Source organism: Pituophis catenifer, unplaced genomic scaffold (assembly GCF_029215685.1).
Source record: "Pituophis catenifer annectens isolate HBS135680 unplaced genomic scaffold, rPitCat1.0.hap2 SCAF_6, whole genome shotgun sequence".
Classification (NCBI taxonomy): domain Eukaryota; kingdom Metazoa; phylum Chordata; class Lepidosauria; order Squamata; family Colubridae; genus Pituophis; species Pituophis catenifer.
Genome location: NW_027256886.1, coordinates 3,523,230 through 3,539,504, shown reverse-complemented (window position 1 = coordinate 3,539,504; position 16,275 = coordinate 3,523,230). Strand labels below are relative to the sequence as shown.

The 16,275-nt window shown below is 39.1% G+C and overlaps 1 protein-coding gene across 1 annotated transcript in view; it reads left to right on the top strand.

The window, feature by feature from the left end:
• LOC139318282 (cytochrome P450 2J2-like) overlaps nt 1–16,275 on the top strand; it is a 98,012-nt gene that overhangs the window by 6,901 nt on the left and 74,836 nt on the right. Inside the window, exons 2-4 of the mRNA XM_070945672.1 lie at nt 2,811–2,987; nt 9,824–9,965; nt 13,745–13,932. Coding sequence (XP_070801773.1) covers nt 2,811–2,987; nt 9,824–9,965; nt 13,745–13,932 — 507 coding nt within the window. The remainder of the gene's footprint in view (nt 1–2,810; nt 2,988–9,823; nt 9,966–13,744; nt 13,933–16,275) is intronic.

Genomic DNA, 16,275 nt, shown 5'->3' with positions numbered 1-16,275 from the left:
CAATATTATTTAAACATACAAAATAACACTATTAATATTCTTTGCTTTCCTCCAATCTATATAATGCTAGTATTAATATACATGTTTATATTAAAATATGTTCTTTTTGTTATTTAATTGCTCACCATTTACCAATCACAAAGTTATTTAAACTTACTTAGTAATTCCATCATTCAATCTCTAATTTTCCCATTTTATTGTTCCTTTTGTTTCATCATGTAAAGGTATATATATACAAGTAATCCCTCAATCTCTTTTTGAACACATTCCTATCTCTGTTCTAATTTCTCTTCCTGCCACCATTATAAAGAAAAAGAAATAGAAAAAAGATTTTCTTTCTTTCTTTTTTTTTTGCTATCTGCCTTCAATCCATCATCTCTTGCCCTCATCAATACTTTAATTCTTATTCTTTTAACTTGCCTTCCATATTCTTCGCTTAAATCTTTATCTCTGTCTGTATCTGTCTACATCCTGCCTAGTCAATCTAAGTGTTTCTCCCATCCCTACCCTCTTCCACTGTCTAGCTTTGAAATCATCAGCCCAGACCCCAATCTCCCTTCTCCAAGTATCTTCCTGCTCCTCCCGTTCTCTTTTCAGATCTCTTAGAATGTTTTCCCCAGTTTGATTCATCAAACATTATTAATTTTATTGATGACTCCTCGTTATCTTCTTTTCATTGATTCCTCAATTCTCTGTTTCCCTCTATTCCTTCTGGTAGCTCCTTCCTTTCCTGGGCATCTTGGTCATTGCTCATTGTCCTTTGTATAATATTTTCCAATATTTGATCTATGCCATCCATTAATTCCATAATTGCCTTATGTTCTTTCTGTATCATATCCTTTATGCTTTGAAACATCCAGTCCATCTCATTCAAAGTTCTGCTCATTTCCTCCTTTTGTTGCATCTTGTTTTAATAAATTCCACTTTTGGCCAATAGCCCAAAAACCATTTGTTCAAACCTGCAGTTATTCTTCAAAGTATACACTAATCACAGTTCTTTATGTTCCATAAGTAGTCAGTCAGTTCCATTTACGTAGTCCAGGGAGTTATCCAAGCCTCTTTAAGTTACCTCTATAGATTCAGTCATCTAATTTAACATTCAGGGCTCACTTTAATTAAGTGTCTTCCTTGTTCCCACATTTAAATCTCCAGTGGTCATAGGGTAGATGTATATAGTCCAGTAAATATTTTCACAGTCCTTTAAATGGGTATTCCCAGGCTTGTATATTTTCTTTTCACCAGCAGGTGGCACTCTCAGGGTAATTTTCAATATTATTACTAAATCTCTGGTTTTAATTATTTTAAGTTGTAATTCAATTATAGAAGCAGTGTTAATTTTTTAAATCCATAATTCCAGCATTGTAAATTTCCTTCCCAAAGTCACATCTTCCCAATTTGAGAGTCCAATTTCCTATGTTTGGAAGAATTTTTTTTTTCTCTCTTTAATCCTTTCCTTGTATTCTGGTAGTTTTCTCAAAGTGTTTGATTGCTGCTTTAACGGATAGTTCTGAGTAAATCCTAGATTTCTCTTATGGGGTTAACTTTCAGGTAAAAAAAATCCTCTCATCGAGTTCCACACTGTTCACCAAAATCCGCTCCAGCTCAAAGCTTAGACATGTCATCGGGTGTCCCAGCTTTGTAGCAGCCATTATAGGCTGTCTCTTCTCATCTTCGCTGAGAGGAAAAGTAAGCCCCGGGTCAGGCAGGAGAGCTCTGTCTCTCCGTGACCTCGCAGGGCATCCGTCTTTGCTTCACCACCCCTCTAAGGCAGCTTTGACTCCTTTCAGAGCTCACCAACGGGGAGAACTTGGCACAGAAATGTGGAAACCCACTTTTCGTGTCAGATCTTGCCATGACATCAACCAGAGGTCCTTTCTGAGTTGTTAAGTTGTTAATTGGTTAAGGAAATATTGCATTTTTATTTAATCCAAAAAGGAGAGTTTCTCTTTGAAAACTCTCTCAGGTCTTCAGTACTTTGTAAAACTTTACCAGGATTGGGAATGTTTGAATCTCTCTCAATAGGAATGCCCATTTTTTGATCCAAAAGATTATCCTGAGGTACTAATTCAAACATACTACCGTGTTTCCCTGAAAATAAGACATTCCCTGATAGTAAGCCCAATCAGGCTTTTGAGTGCACGTGCTAAAAAATAAACCCCCTGAAAATAAACCCTCCCTAAAATAAGCCCTCCCCAAAAATATTTAAATGCATGCGCAACCAGTCCACGCCATTTCCTCTGGTTAGGGTTAGGGAGACAGAGCTGGAAATCAGGAAAAACGGCAAGAGGAGCCCCATCTTCCTCCACATGCCCCAAAATAATAAGTCCTCCCCGAAAATAAGGCCAAGCGCTTATTTTGGGGGTTCAAAATAATATAAAACAGGGTCTTATTTTCGGGAAAACATGGTAGGTCCCAAGCTAGCAGACTGTTAACATTCAACCCTTGCTGTTAATTCATAATTTAGCCTGGCAGGTGAATCTAGTTGATCTAATTTATTACATCATAGCTTACTTACCATAGTAAGCACATTTACAATGGCTCCTGGACACAAGGTGAGAATAAGAGAATTTTATAATACATTAATAATAATCTATCTGCCACCAACATTAACTGTTCTCTACAACCATTTGGAAAAAAAACTTTTCTGGAGGGTTTTAGAGGTCTGACGCCATGTATTGTTTGCCATGTTTTCATGGGTTTGTAATGTTTTTTCCTTTAGTTAGTAAGTGTTGTCCATTATTGTGAACTGCTGAGAGTCTTCTCTAAATGTGGTGGGAAATAACTAACTTTTCTTCTTCCTTCTCTATTAGGTGTATGCTTTATTACCACAATTAATGAACTACCTCCCAGGCCCTCACAAGAAGGCCCTGGCTTCCATGAATTTAATCCTTGCGTTTGCAAAGCAGGAAATAGAGAAACACAAGGAATCCAGCACTCTACATGAGCCACAACATTTCACTGATCACTATCTTCTTCAGATAGAGAAGGTATGGATTCATTGTGGTTTAATATATGGGCAAAGATTTATTACATTCCTCACTATAGATAAACAGGAGGAACTAATGGTAGTGTCTTCTTTGAAAGCTTTTTTTCCCCTCATTCAACTACCATTCTTAATTTAGCCCATGCTAAATTCGTGTTGCTTCTCAAAAAGAGTTATATTGTACCTCTGCAATATTAAAGGTAACGTAAAGGTAAAGGTTCCCCACGCACATATGTGCTAGTCATTCCTGACTCTAGGGGTGTGTGCTCATCTCCGTTTCAAAGCCAAAGATCCAGTACTGTCTGAAGACATTTCTGTGGTCATGTGACTGGTACAACTAAACACCAAAGGAGCACGGAACACTGTTACCTTCCCACCTACTTGCATTTTTTACGTGCTTTCGAACTGCTAGGTTGATAGAAGCTGGGACAAGTAATGGGAGCTCACCCCATTACGCGGCACTAGGGATTCGAACCGCTGAACTGCTGACCTTTCAATCGACAAGCTCAGTGTCTTAGCCACTGAGCCATTAGACTCTCATTAAACATGGAGGTTCTTTGTGGGAATAGCTAGAAATGCTTCTGTTTGCCATCCTGTCATGTTTGCCCATCATTTATTTCGCTTTTTGTTTGCCTACTCCTCCTCTCCCTTTCTTCTAAAGAAGTTCCATGAAGAAGGAAAAGAACTAACAGGGCAGGGACCTTTCATTAATTGATACTTAAAGGAATACTTACCTTTAAAGGATTGGAAAAGGACAGATATTTTCACAGCCTTCACAAAATGTAAAACCCTCTGAAACAATGAAAGAAAGGCCCTCCTCTCCATGGATATACAAATACACTTGATACTGTCTCCTTAATCTCCTTAGTCTCCTTAATACTGACCTCCATTCCTAAATGTCGAAGGAGGAAATAAATCAATGAACCGTAAACCTTTATCTCTATTAAGATCTACTTCAATAAATGAGCCTCAGAAGCAGTTAACAATAAATGTTTTTATTAATATAAAAATAAAAACAATATCTATTCAAATACTGAATAGTATTTCATTATTTTGCTTAAATATCCTGTCGCTCAGTGGAGTCACATCCACTCGATTCTGGGCTTTTTTTTTTTTCTTCTGGCAGCCAGCAGGCCCTATGCTGCCCTATGCTGCCTAGTCAGAGACATATATATATATGTTTAAGCGATGTTAGTTCTGGCTATTCTTCCTCAGAAGAAATATTCTTGTAAACCATCAGAACTGCATCAGAACTGCTCTTCTAACTGACTTCCAAACAGCCCACAGTTTTCTAACAGAAGAGCTGAACAGAACTCTCCAAACTGTCAACTGCCTTTTGAACTGCCAACGGTTTTCCGTCAAGAATCAAGAATGGCGAAACAAAATTATTTTGAACATGCAAATAAAACGGGCAGATGGCTAGCCTATAAACTGAAAAAAGAACAGAAAAAAAGAATGATATACCAATTGAAAGACAATAAAGGAGAAATTCAACATAGTAAAGAGGCCAAAAAAGAAATTATTAAGAAATTTTATGCGAATCTATATAATCAGGGGAAAATAGAGGAAGATAAGATAAAACAGTACATAGGGAAATCAGGAATGCGAAAAATCACAGAAGAACAAAGAATAACTCTCAATAGGCCAATAACCAAATTAGAATTAGATGAAGTACTGAAAAAGCAAAAAAACAATAAAACACCGGGACCCGACGGGCTACCGGTAGAAATATACAAAACAATGCAAGAAGTATTGGGAGAGAATATGTTGCGATTATATAATGAAGCTATGGAGAAAGCCAAAATACCAAATTCATGGACAGAAGCCATAATAACAATCATTCCAAAAGAAGACACAGATCTCCAGTTAATACAAAACTATAGACCTATTTCATTATTGAATGCCGATTACAAAATATTTGCAGCAATCTTGGCCGAAAGGATTAAATCAGTATTAAATACATATATACACCCAGACCAAAATGGATTTCTGCCGGGACGCCAAATAAAGAACAACATGAGAATAATACTTAATGCTCTAGAATATTATGAATCACACCCGGAGAAGCAGGCAGTGTTGGTTTTTCTTGACGCCCAAAAGGCCTTCGATAATCAAAATTGGAAATTTATGATTGAACAACTACAAAATATGCAAATTGGGGAAAAATTTGGGAAAATTATAGCAGAAATCTATACCAAGCAATCAGCAAGGATAATTATGAATGATGACATAACAGACAAATTTAATATAACAAAAGGAGTCAGACAAGGCTGTCCACTTTCCCCCTTACTATATATTCTATCATTGGAAATCCTGTTGAAAAAAATTAGAGAAGACCAAGGAATTGAAGGTTTAAGGATCAATAGAGAAGAATATAAAGCTCAAGCCTTTGCTGATGACCTAGTGTTTTTGACAGAAAATCCTATGGAATCTATACCTAATTTGTTCCAAAAAATAGAAGAATTTGGAGAAGTGGCTGGACTAAAAATCAATAAAAGTAAATCGAAGCTAATTGTAAAAAACCTTACGGAAATCCAAACAAAAGAATTGACAGATAATATACAAATCCAAACAACAAAAAAAATAAAATATCTAGGAATCTGGTTATCTACAAGAACATCAGCAATTAAAGGAAACAATTATGATAAATTACTAGAACAAACTAAGAAAGACTTAGAAAAATGGGAAAATTTACACATTTCATTCCTAGGAAGAATTTCGGCCATCAAAATGACTATATTACCTAAATTTTTATATTTGTTTCAGGTCACCCCAATTAAAATAGATAAACCGTTTTTTGAAAAGCTGAATAAAATAACATCTAAATTTATATGGCAAGGGAAAAGGCCACGAATAAAATTTAAACTGCTTCAGGATACAAAAGATAGAGGAGGAGCTGCACTCCCTGACTGGGAGATTTACTACCAAGCAGCAGTACTATCGTGGGTCAAAGATTGGATAGAATTAAAGGACTCTCAAATTTTAACAATTGAGGGACACGAACTCCAAACTGGCTGGCACTCCTTTATGTGGGATGAGAAATACAAAACACATTCATATTTTAAAAGACACACAATAAGGAACTCATTATTACAAATTTGGCTTAAAATTAAAAAACAACATTATATGAAGACACCAAATTGGCTAGCACCGGCTGAATCAATTAGGCACCCAAATTTAACAGATAAGACAAAAATAATTAGATATAAAGATATAATTGACTATCAAGGCAAATTAAAGACAAAACAACAATTGGAGACAGATTTACACAGAGAAATAGACTGGTGGACTTATACTCAAATACAATCCAAATACAGAGAACATATAAAAACATATGAAATTTATAATCAAAAACAAGAAATAGATAAAATTATATTAGATTCAGAAAATAAATTAATTAGTAGAATTTATAAATTTCTTCTACGCTATAAATTGGAAGAAGAGACAGTCAAAGAAACGATGATTAAGTGGGCCCAAAACATTAAACACACAATACCTTTGGAAAAATGGGAAAAGTTCTGGCAGGCAAACCTAAATTTAACAAAAGCAACGGCGTACAAGGAAAACCAACTGAAAATGTTTTATCGGTGGCATATGTCTCCAACCAGATTGGCAAAAATACAACCTAAAAATAGCCCGATTTGTTAGAAGTGCAAAAAGGCACAAGGGACTTTCTATCATTTATGGTGGACGTGCCCGGCAGCAAAGAAATTTTGGTCTAACATCAAAAAATGGTTGGAACAAATAACAAAAACACAGATTGAAAAAGAACCAGAAACATTTTTATTAGGAATCTTTAACAAATCATACCCTAAGGATATCAAATAGCTCACAATTCACATATTAACTGCTGCAAGAATAACCTACGCAAGAAATTGGAAGCAAGAAAAAATACCAAGTGAACCAGAAGTAATAGGGAAAATTTTAGAATGCACTGAAATGGATAGGTTAACCAAAGAATTACAAGAAAGAGAAGAATCAGACTATTATAAAATATGGAATAATTGGTACAATTGGTTAAAAATAAGAAATATACAAAAAATATAGGGGAAATATTACCGATTTAAATATATATATATAATAAAAAATATTATTAGATTAAGGAGAGGTGAAGGAATATATCATAAGTAGAATTGTAGAACGTCACTCTGAAAAAATGCTTAAGAAGAAATTACACTCTTTTTGTGTATATGTTGTATAAATGTTTGTTGTGTATATGTTACGTATGTCTTTTTTAATATTTATATTCAATAAAAACTACTTATAAATAAAAGAATCTCCTTTTATACTGTCAACTGTGACAGTTAGGGGAGGGAACATAAAAGCCCGGGAGATTCAAACCCATTAGCTGCTTTCTGATTGGCTTATTTACTTGTTTATTCCAAAAGCCATTAATAGGCACAGCAATTGAGAAATAACTTTTCTCTCACACCAAACCAATAAGCAGATTTTTCCATCCTCGTATTAATGGTTCAAGGGTGCTTCATGTTCTGCTCTCTACAGTAATATCATCAGCATATGATATCGTCCGTAGGTGTTGTAATTGAAGGTTTCTGGTTACAATGTCTGTAGTGAGTATAAAGAGTAATGGTGAGAGTTGGACCATTTGTTGATGGGGAAGAAATAGGTCACATGGCACTAAATTCCAATGCTTCTCTATTTCAGTGACTCCCATATTTATAGCAGTTTGTTTTTCATGTTGCTTTTTCATCAATAGGCAGATGGACTGTATTTGTGTCATTTGTCCCACAATTTTTAATGAAATTGTACTGGTTCAGTGAAAGGTGGGTGATGTCTCACAAGAATCTAGCATTCTATGTATTCCATAAATCGTCATAGTGACATAGAGAGACAGTGACTGGGGGGGGCAGTAAACATTAACCTCGGCTTTATGCAGGTAGAGGTCATGGAAGCAGACTTGCAACGTGTTTGAACAATTACTAATTCCTGAACTAGCATTGACAATATTACCTAGTTTGGGTAATGAAATATCTGCAAGAAAATGACCAATCTCAGAGAGCACTGTGAACTAAGGGTGAAATGCAGCTGGCTCTATCCAGCTTGTGGAAGCCAGTAGCGCCAGCGGCAGGTGGTTTGGAGAGCCCCCCCTTCCCCCACCAAACTGAGATATCTGGTTCAGAGGTGGGTTTCAGCAGGTTCTGACCAGTTCTGGAAAACCGGTAGCGGAAATTTTGAGTAGTTCAGAGAACCGGTAGTAAAAATTCTGACTGGCCCCGCCTCCCATCTATTCTCTGCCTCCCGAGTCCCAGCTGATCGGGAGGAAATGGGGATTTTGCAGTAACCTTCCCCTGCCATGTCCACCAAGCCACACCCATAGAACTGGTAGTAAAAATTTTTGAAACCCTCCACTGATCTGGTATAGATCAGTGTTGGTTGACCATTAGAAGGCAACCAAGCAACTCAAACATCATTTTTTCTGCTCTTATTGCCTCTGTAGAGAACTACCTTGCAGCTCTTAAAGTAACCCACTCTTTGCTTGGAGTGATGTGTCACAGGAATGAAGATCTACAGTGCTGCTCAGTCTAAAGAATATTCTAAGCATTAGTAGAACTTAGAATATTCTAAGCATTAGTGTCCCACCTGGTGGGTTAAGGATGTCAGCGTCTCACCGCTGGCATAGAGAGGAGAGAGATAAGCCCTGAACTTTTGCCTGCTAAATCCCTTTGAAGCTGGGTCGTCGTGGAAATGAAGGGAGGGGGGACATTCCTGTAAAATGACGAGACAAGAAGTCAGTAGAGTGACTTTTTTTTTATTTTTATTTTTTTAATTTGATTTATATGCCGCCCTTCTCCGGAGACTCAGGGCGGCTTACAATGCGTTAAGCAATAGCCTTCATACTTTTGTATATTTATACAAAGTCAGCTTATTGCCCCCACAAACTGGGTCTTCAATTTACCTACCTTAGAAAGGATGGAAGGCTGAGTCAACCTTGAGCCTGGTGAGATTCGAACTTACAGTAATTGCAGAGCTGGTGTTAATCACAATGCTTTTAGTCTGCTGAGCCACCAGGCCCTGTATAGTGTGGCATAGCAACCACAAAAGCTTATAGGTCAAGACATCACTTTGGGCATAATTTTAAATTAGAGTGCATGTATGTAGTGCTGCCTGTGAATTTTTGTGATTAACTGTATGGAATGACAAATTAGTCATTATTCCCTATGCAAAAATGTACTGAGGTAATCAGCCAACCATAAAATAAAAGGAAACAGATTCATCTAAAGCTGAACCTCGTATTTTCTAAGTATAAGACGCACCTCTCCCACCAAAAAAAGAGGGTGAAAATCTGGGTGCGTCTTATACTCTGAATGTAGCCCCGCCCAGCTTCTTCAACGGAGGTTTCAGAGGCTGAAAAAAGCATCAGAAAAGAAGCTTCAGAAAAGAAGCCCTCAAACAGAGCTTCAGAAAAAAAGCCCCCAAACAGAGCTTCAGAGGCTTTTTTTCTGAAGCTCTGTTTTGGAGGCTTTCAGAGGCAGAAAAAAAAGCAAAAAAAAAAAAAAAAAAGCAAGGCACAGAGCTCACAACCAAGGAACCTGTTGCTAAAATTCACCTCTGGGAACAGCTGATTAGGGGTATTCCGGGAGTCCGATCCACCTGCCAATCAGTTTTTTCTTATTTTCCTCCCCAAAAACTAAGGTGTGTCTTATACTCCGGTCCGTCTTATACTCTGAAAAATACGGTACTCTCATGCATTGATTTTCCTATACCAAAAAAACCCCAGAAATATATTTATACTCATGATTTCTGACACAGATGCAAAAATAACCACAGAGAATCTGCACAGAATTCATTCTAATTTTTATTTTCCATTTTATACATCAGAGCAGAAATGACCCCAACTCTACCTACGATGAAGAGAATCTGGCTGGGTGTATTATGGATTTTTTCGCTGCTGGAACAGAGTCAACTTTTTCTAGTATGATATGGGCACTGCTCGTGTTGACCAATCATCCTGACATCCAAGGTGAGACAGACATGAGTAACAGATTAACAGAGTTGGAAGGGACCTTATAGGTCATCTAGTCCAACCCCCCGCTCAAGCAGGAGACCCTACACCATTTCTGACAAATGGCAGTCCAATCTCTTCTTGAAAGTCTCAAGTGATGAAGCTCCCACAACTTCCGAAGGCAACTTCTGTTCCATGGGTTGATTGTTCTCACTGTCAGAAAGTTCCTCCTCATTTCTAGGTTGAATCTCTCCTTGGTCAGTTTCCAACCATTATTCCTTGTCTGGCCTTCAGATGGCAACAAGGGTCACTCTTGGGTTTTAAAACACAGAACTTATTTGAAATACAAAGGTCTGAAAGAGGAACTGAATCTATTCTTCATAATAATTTTCCTATGTAGTTTCTAGATCCTAGAAGTCAAGAGCATGAACTTTGTTGTGGCCCCGCCCTCTGAGCCTGTCCCATCGGAGGAAGAAAGCTCTGAGCATGAGGAAGAGGAGTCAGCCAGGCCTCCCTCTCCAGGCCCCTCCCCTCTGGCACTGTCTCAGGTGCCGGCCGAGGGAGAGGAGATTAGCAGGGAGACAGGTGGCTCGGATGAGAGCGAGGGAGAGACATCATTCCTGGACGCACGCCTCCGAAGGCGTGATAAACGATTGCAGCAGCTCAGGAGGCATGCTAGAGATTAGAACTGAGTCACTGGACCACACCCCAGAGACTATATAACAGAGGGTGGTGGCCAGTGATCCCTGTGACGAACAAAAACAAACCCTGGATAGTCACTAAAGCCTCGTTCGGAAACTGCTGAGAGAAATATTATTCTGATTGGACTTTTGTACGCTAAGTATCTTATCTTTCTGTTTTGTGGAAATAAACGCACTTGGCAGACGGTGTGTAAATCGCTGCCAAGTTGGAGATAAAGACCTGGGTGTGTGCCAAAGTGTTTCCTTAACCCTCGGCTGGCTGTGATTGTGTGTGTGTGTGGACGGGGACAGATCAAACTTAATAGTTGGAAGAAAAGCCAAGAAAGCACATACAGCAAGTCTTCTTTGAATCCTCAATAAAATATTAGTCAGGAAGTAAAAACTGGGGGTCAATACAAATCCGAAATGTTTAACGCATTTCGAATGCAGAAATTCATCAAGGTTTTCAGATTTGTTACTTATTTTCTGCCTAAATTTCATACAGAAAACCATATTTCAGTATGATAATGAATATAGACCAAAAATAAATAAATAAATAAATAAATAAAAAATCAGGATGGTGGATGTGAGCAGCTGCATGCCGCAAAGTCCCCTGCCATGACCAGAGGTTGTTGGAGGTTCCTCACCACTTCGGGTGCCAAATGAACCCCTTAGTCTTCTCCTTAATAGCAATAGCACTTAGACTTATATACCCCTTCACAGTGCTTCACAGCCCTCCCTAAGTGGTTTACAGAGTCAGCATATTGCCCGCAACAATCTGGGTCCTCATTTTACCCACCTCGGAAAGATGGAAGGCTGAGTCAACCTCGAGATTTGAAGTTGGTGAGAATCGAACTGTCGAACTGCTGAACTGCAGCCAGCAGTCAGCAGAAGTAGCTTGCAGTAACTGCATTCTAACCACTGCGCCACCACGGCTCGTACCCTTAACTGTATCTTCTTCCTGCCCTCAACTGTCCATCCCAGTTGTTCTGCCAAGTTTCCGAAAGATGCCCTAATTAATTCATGAGCCATGATCCAAGCTTCAAAGGAAATATAGCCATTTATTAGGAGCAACATTCCGGCAATACTGGGATGCAGTTAGGACTGATCCTACGTAGATTTATGTTCCCCTATGACCCTGTCTCTCCCCTCCTCTCTGGCCATGTCATAAATCACATTCTCCAATTAACCACTTTGGCTGGCTGTGAAACCTAACACCCTCCTTCTGATTGCGGTCAGAAAGAATGTATGGAATTCACTTCAGTTCTCCCTCCCTCCTGCTCATGGCAACTTGAAAGCTTTGCAAGTTGACAGTTCTAGCAGAAGAGACTTAACTTCAGATCTTGTCTGCCAAAGACTTTCAACTGGCAGAATCTGGGAGAGGAGCCTATTCTGCTGTCTAGAATATTCTCCTGCTGTAGGTGAGGTACACCCCTACACAGATGATCTCCCAGAAGAGCTTTAAAAGCTGCTTGGCCTGCCCTAAAAGGGGGGTGTTACATTGGGGGTGATTGACAGGATAGAGCAAGGGTGTCAAACTCGATTTCATTGAGGGCCGCATCAGGGCTGTGTTTGACCTCGGGGGGCTGGGGTGGGTGTGGGCAGGGTGGGCAGGGCCAGTTCGATGTCACTTGGGTCAGGGGCACCTGTGGTGGCCAAGTGCTAAGGCAGGACTTCCCTCAGACCCTCCCTCACTCTCATTATAATCTCCTTCCTTCCTTCCTTCCTTTTCTTCTTTTTCCTTCCCTCTTCATTCTTTCTTCTTCCTTCCCCTCTTTCCTTCTTTTTCCTTCCTTGTTCTCTTCCCATCTTTTCTTCTTTTTCTTTGTCTTTCCTCTTTCCCTTTCTCCTTTCCTGTCCCTTCAAAGGCTAAAGGAAATTCATTTAATTTTGAGATAGCATCGCAGTCTGACAGGAACATTTCTCCTTTTGTTTTGTTTTTAGTTTGTTTTGCTAGCCCTTTGCCAATGAAAACGGAGCTTGGGGGCGGCGGCTGCACGTGGCTCTCCCAAACTCTGTTTTTGCTGCCAGAGGCACAGCGGGCCGGTCCTTTGCTGTTTCCAGGGTACCCCACGGGCCAGATCTAAGCACCCCACAGGCTGGATCTGGCCCGCAGGCCTTGAGTTTGACACCCCTGGGCCAGAGAATAGATCCCAACCCCTATGTTTGCCTTCTTCTTGGTTTTGAGTTTCTTATTTAATCCTCTTTATTTCTTTTTATCATTCTTCTTTATGTTTTTATCACACTGTAAGCAACCCAAAGTCACTGTAACAGCAGCAGCAGATTCAGTGGAATATTTGAACTGAATCAATAATTTGGATCAATATTTTGAATCAGGTTTTTTTTTAATTTGATTTATATGCCGCCCTTCTCCGGAGACTCAGGGCGGCTTACAATGCGTTAAGCAATAGCCTTCATTCTTTTGTATATTTTATACAAAGTCAGCTTATTGCCCCCACAAACTGGGTCCTCATTTCACCTACCTTAGAAAGGATGGAAGGCTGAGTCCACCTTGAGCCTTGGCGAGATTCGAACCAGCAGAAATTGCAGGCAGCTGTGTTAATAACAGGGTGCACTAAACCAGTTTGGACTGCATATGATCAGAGCCCAGGAAACACATTTTTAATTTTTAAAAAAAGCCTTGGTGGCGCAGCAGACTAAAGCACTGTTAACAACAACTGCCTGCAATTACTGCAAGTTCAAATCTCACCAGGCTCAAGGTTGACTCAGCCTCCCATCCTTCCGAGGTAGGTAAAATGAGGACCTGGATTGTGGGGGCAATAAACTGACTTTGTATAAAAAAGAACACCGCTGGAGGGGGCCCGAAAGCCCTACTAAGCAGGTATATACAAAAGTATGAAGGCTATTGCTTAACGCACTGTAAGCCACCCTGAGTCTCCGGAAAAGGGCGGCATATAAATCAAACCAATAAATAAATAAATAAATAAATAAATAAATAAATAAATAAATAAATAATCTGCATTCCTTCATGCAGATTCTCAATCCCCTAATGGCTGTTCTACATCCTAAAGCTCCAGTAAGGATTAAAATTCAGAAATAAATAAATGAAACACAATATTGAAAATGAAGCTTCTATTTCCATCATTTTTTTCCTAGAGAAAATCCAGAAAGAGATTGAAGATATGTTTGGTTTCTCACGGTCCATTTCTTATCAGGATCGGAAAAAGCTGCCTTATACCAACGCCGTGATTCTTGAAATGCAGCGTTTAAAATATGCTATGCTAATTGGGGCTCCCAGGCAAAGTACAAAGGAGGTAAAGATGAGGGGATATCACATTCCAAAGGTGAGAAACATGATCAGACTGCATTCCAGTAGCCCAACATGGAAGGAAGAGCAGGATATGAACTTGGACTAAAGCTCTCTATCCAGGAAGTGCCAATGTAGTCATGCAAAATCCAATGACCAAGAATAGCAAACTTTTGTGAAAGACGGTGTCAGACTGCGGTGCTATCTCAAAATTAAATGAATTTCCAAACTACCAATCTTTAAGGAAATCTTTCTTTAATTGAGCTCAGCCACCGGATCATGACTCTGCGCAGACAAGACTGACCTTTTGCCTCCCAATCCCTCCCTTTCCGATCCCCAAATCTCTGCTTCTCATTGGTTGTCTTCCAAGTCATTCTTCAGACTTCTTTTCCTCCTCATTTCCCAGGAATGTGCCCCCTCCCCTCATCTCCACGACAACCAGGCTTCAAAGGGATTTATCAGGCAAAAGTTTCAGAGTTTATCTTTCGTTCTCCTCTGCTCCCTCTCTATGCCAGCATTGCAATGCTGACAGACGGATTATGGGTTTAAATCCAAACCAGGGGTGGGTTCTACTTACCTTTACTACCGGTTCACAATGGGATCGCACGCGCTTCTGCGCATGCACGGATTGACCATTATGACGTCGTAGTGGGTGGGCGGAGCCTCCCGCCGGTTTTACTACCAGTTCTATAGAACCGGACCGAACCGAGAGCAACCCACCACTGATCCAAATGCCTCTCAGACTTTAAAGCTAGAACCATAAATGTTTTATGTTTATTCTATGAAGATAATCAGAGATTAGGAGCTGAACATAATATGCCTGACCATGTTTCTTTATCCTTTTCTTGTCAATCTGGTGTGATACCAGATTTCTGTATGGGGGAGAGGAGAAAGGAAGCTAAACAGTTGTGAAACTATTGTTCTCAGAATCTGCTTTGGAAATGGACAAATATGGGTTCACTGTCAAGTTAAAAACAAATATTTCATTAATATTGTTTGAACTTTTTCACCTATTTCTCTTATAAATATGCCCTGTTTAATCATCTCTCTCTCTCTCTCTCTCTTTTTTTTTTTTTTAAACAGGGGATTGTTATTGTCCCAGACTTGCTTTCTGTTCTCCAGGATCCTGAACAATGGGAGACACCTAAAGAATTCAACCCAAATCACTTTTTCGATAAGGATGGAAAGTTCACTGAACGAGAAGAATTTCTGCCATTCGGAATAGGTAAATCCATGAGCCCAAAGCAGTTGATAACTTATAGATTCCAACCACCCTCATCACTGAGTTGCTCTGAAATCAACATGATCTGACTAGAAAATCAAGGAATCTGTATTCCTTCTAGTTTCAAAACTACGAGAGTCTGAACTTCCCCTTGGGCTGCAAACGCTGAAGTACAGCTACTAACTCTAATTAAGTTTAGATAATAATCAGTACAGCTTTGTAAGACAGGTACAAGATTGCACAATTTTCACTGGTGTTTCGGACAGAATTGTTAGCTAAATCCAAAGAAACAAGTCTAGTTGTAGGTTTTTACCAATGAAACTGGACCACAGATTTATAGTTTCAGAGGATAGAATAGAATAGAATAGAATAGAATAGAATAGAATAGAATAGAATAGAATAGAATAGAATAGAATAGAATAGAATAGAATAGAATAGAATAGAATTCTTTATTGGCCAAGTGTGATTGGATACACAAGGAATTTGTCTTTGGTGCATACACTCTCAGTGTACATAAAAAGACAAGATACATTCCTCAAGAATCACAGGACACAATTCCCAGTGACAGTCATATGGTACAATAAGCAATCAAATCATACTAGGAAACAATCAATATCAATATAAATTGCAAACATCCAAGCAACAAAGTTACAGTCATGCAGTCACAAGTAGGAGGAGATGGGCGACAGGAATGATGAGAAGACCAATAGCAATAGTAATGCAGCCTAATGTCAATAGCTTGAGAGTGTTGAGGGAATTATTTGTTTAGCAGAGTGATGGCGTTCTAGGAAAAAACTCCATTAAGCTCTGCCTTTTTAATGACTGTAGCATTCCCTCTACCACAGTGTTTCCATCCTTTGTTTACCAATGAATATTTCTCCATTGATGGTGGAGATAGCAAAGGGGCATCTTCAATTATGATAGATATGAAAAGCTATTGTTGTCCCCGAAAGCTCAGGTCCTTTTATCTGGCATTCAGGCCCCATGAACCACCCCAGAAAAGTGGAAAGGAAAATGTTTTTATTTGCAAATAAAAGTTTTACCTAGAAGCAAGTTCCAAATGGGAACACCTCTGTTTAGAATGGAACCCGTGTTGTACAATTTTGAAAAGCATCCATTGCCATGAACTAATCAGGTCAACACACATCATTATAAGCC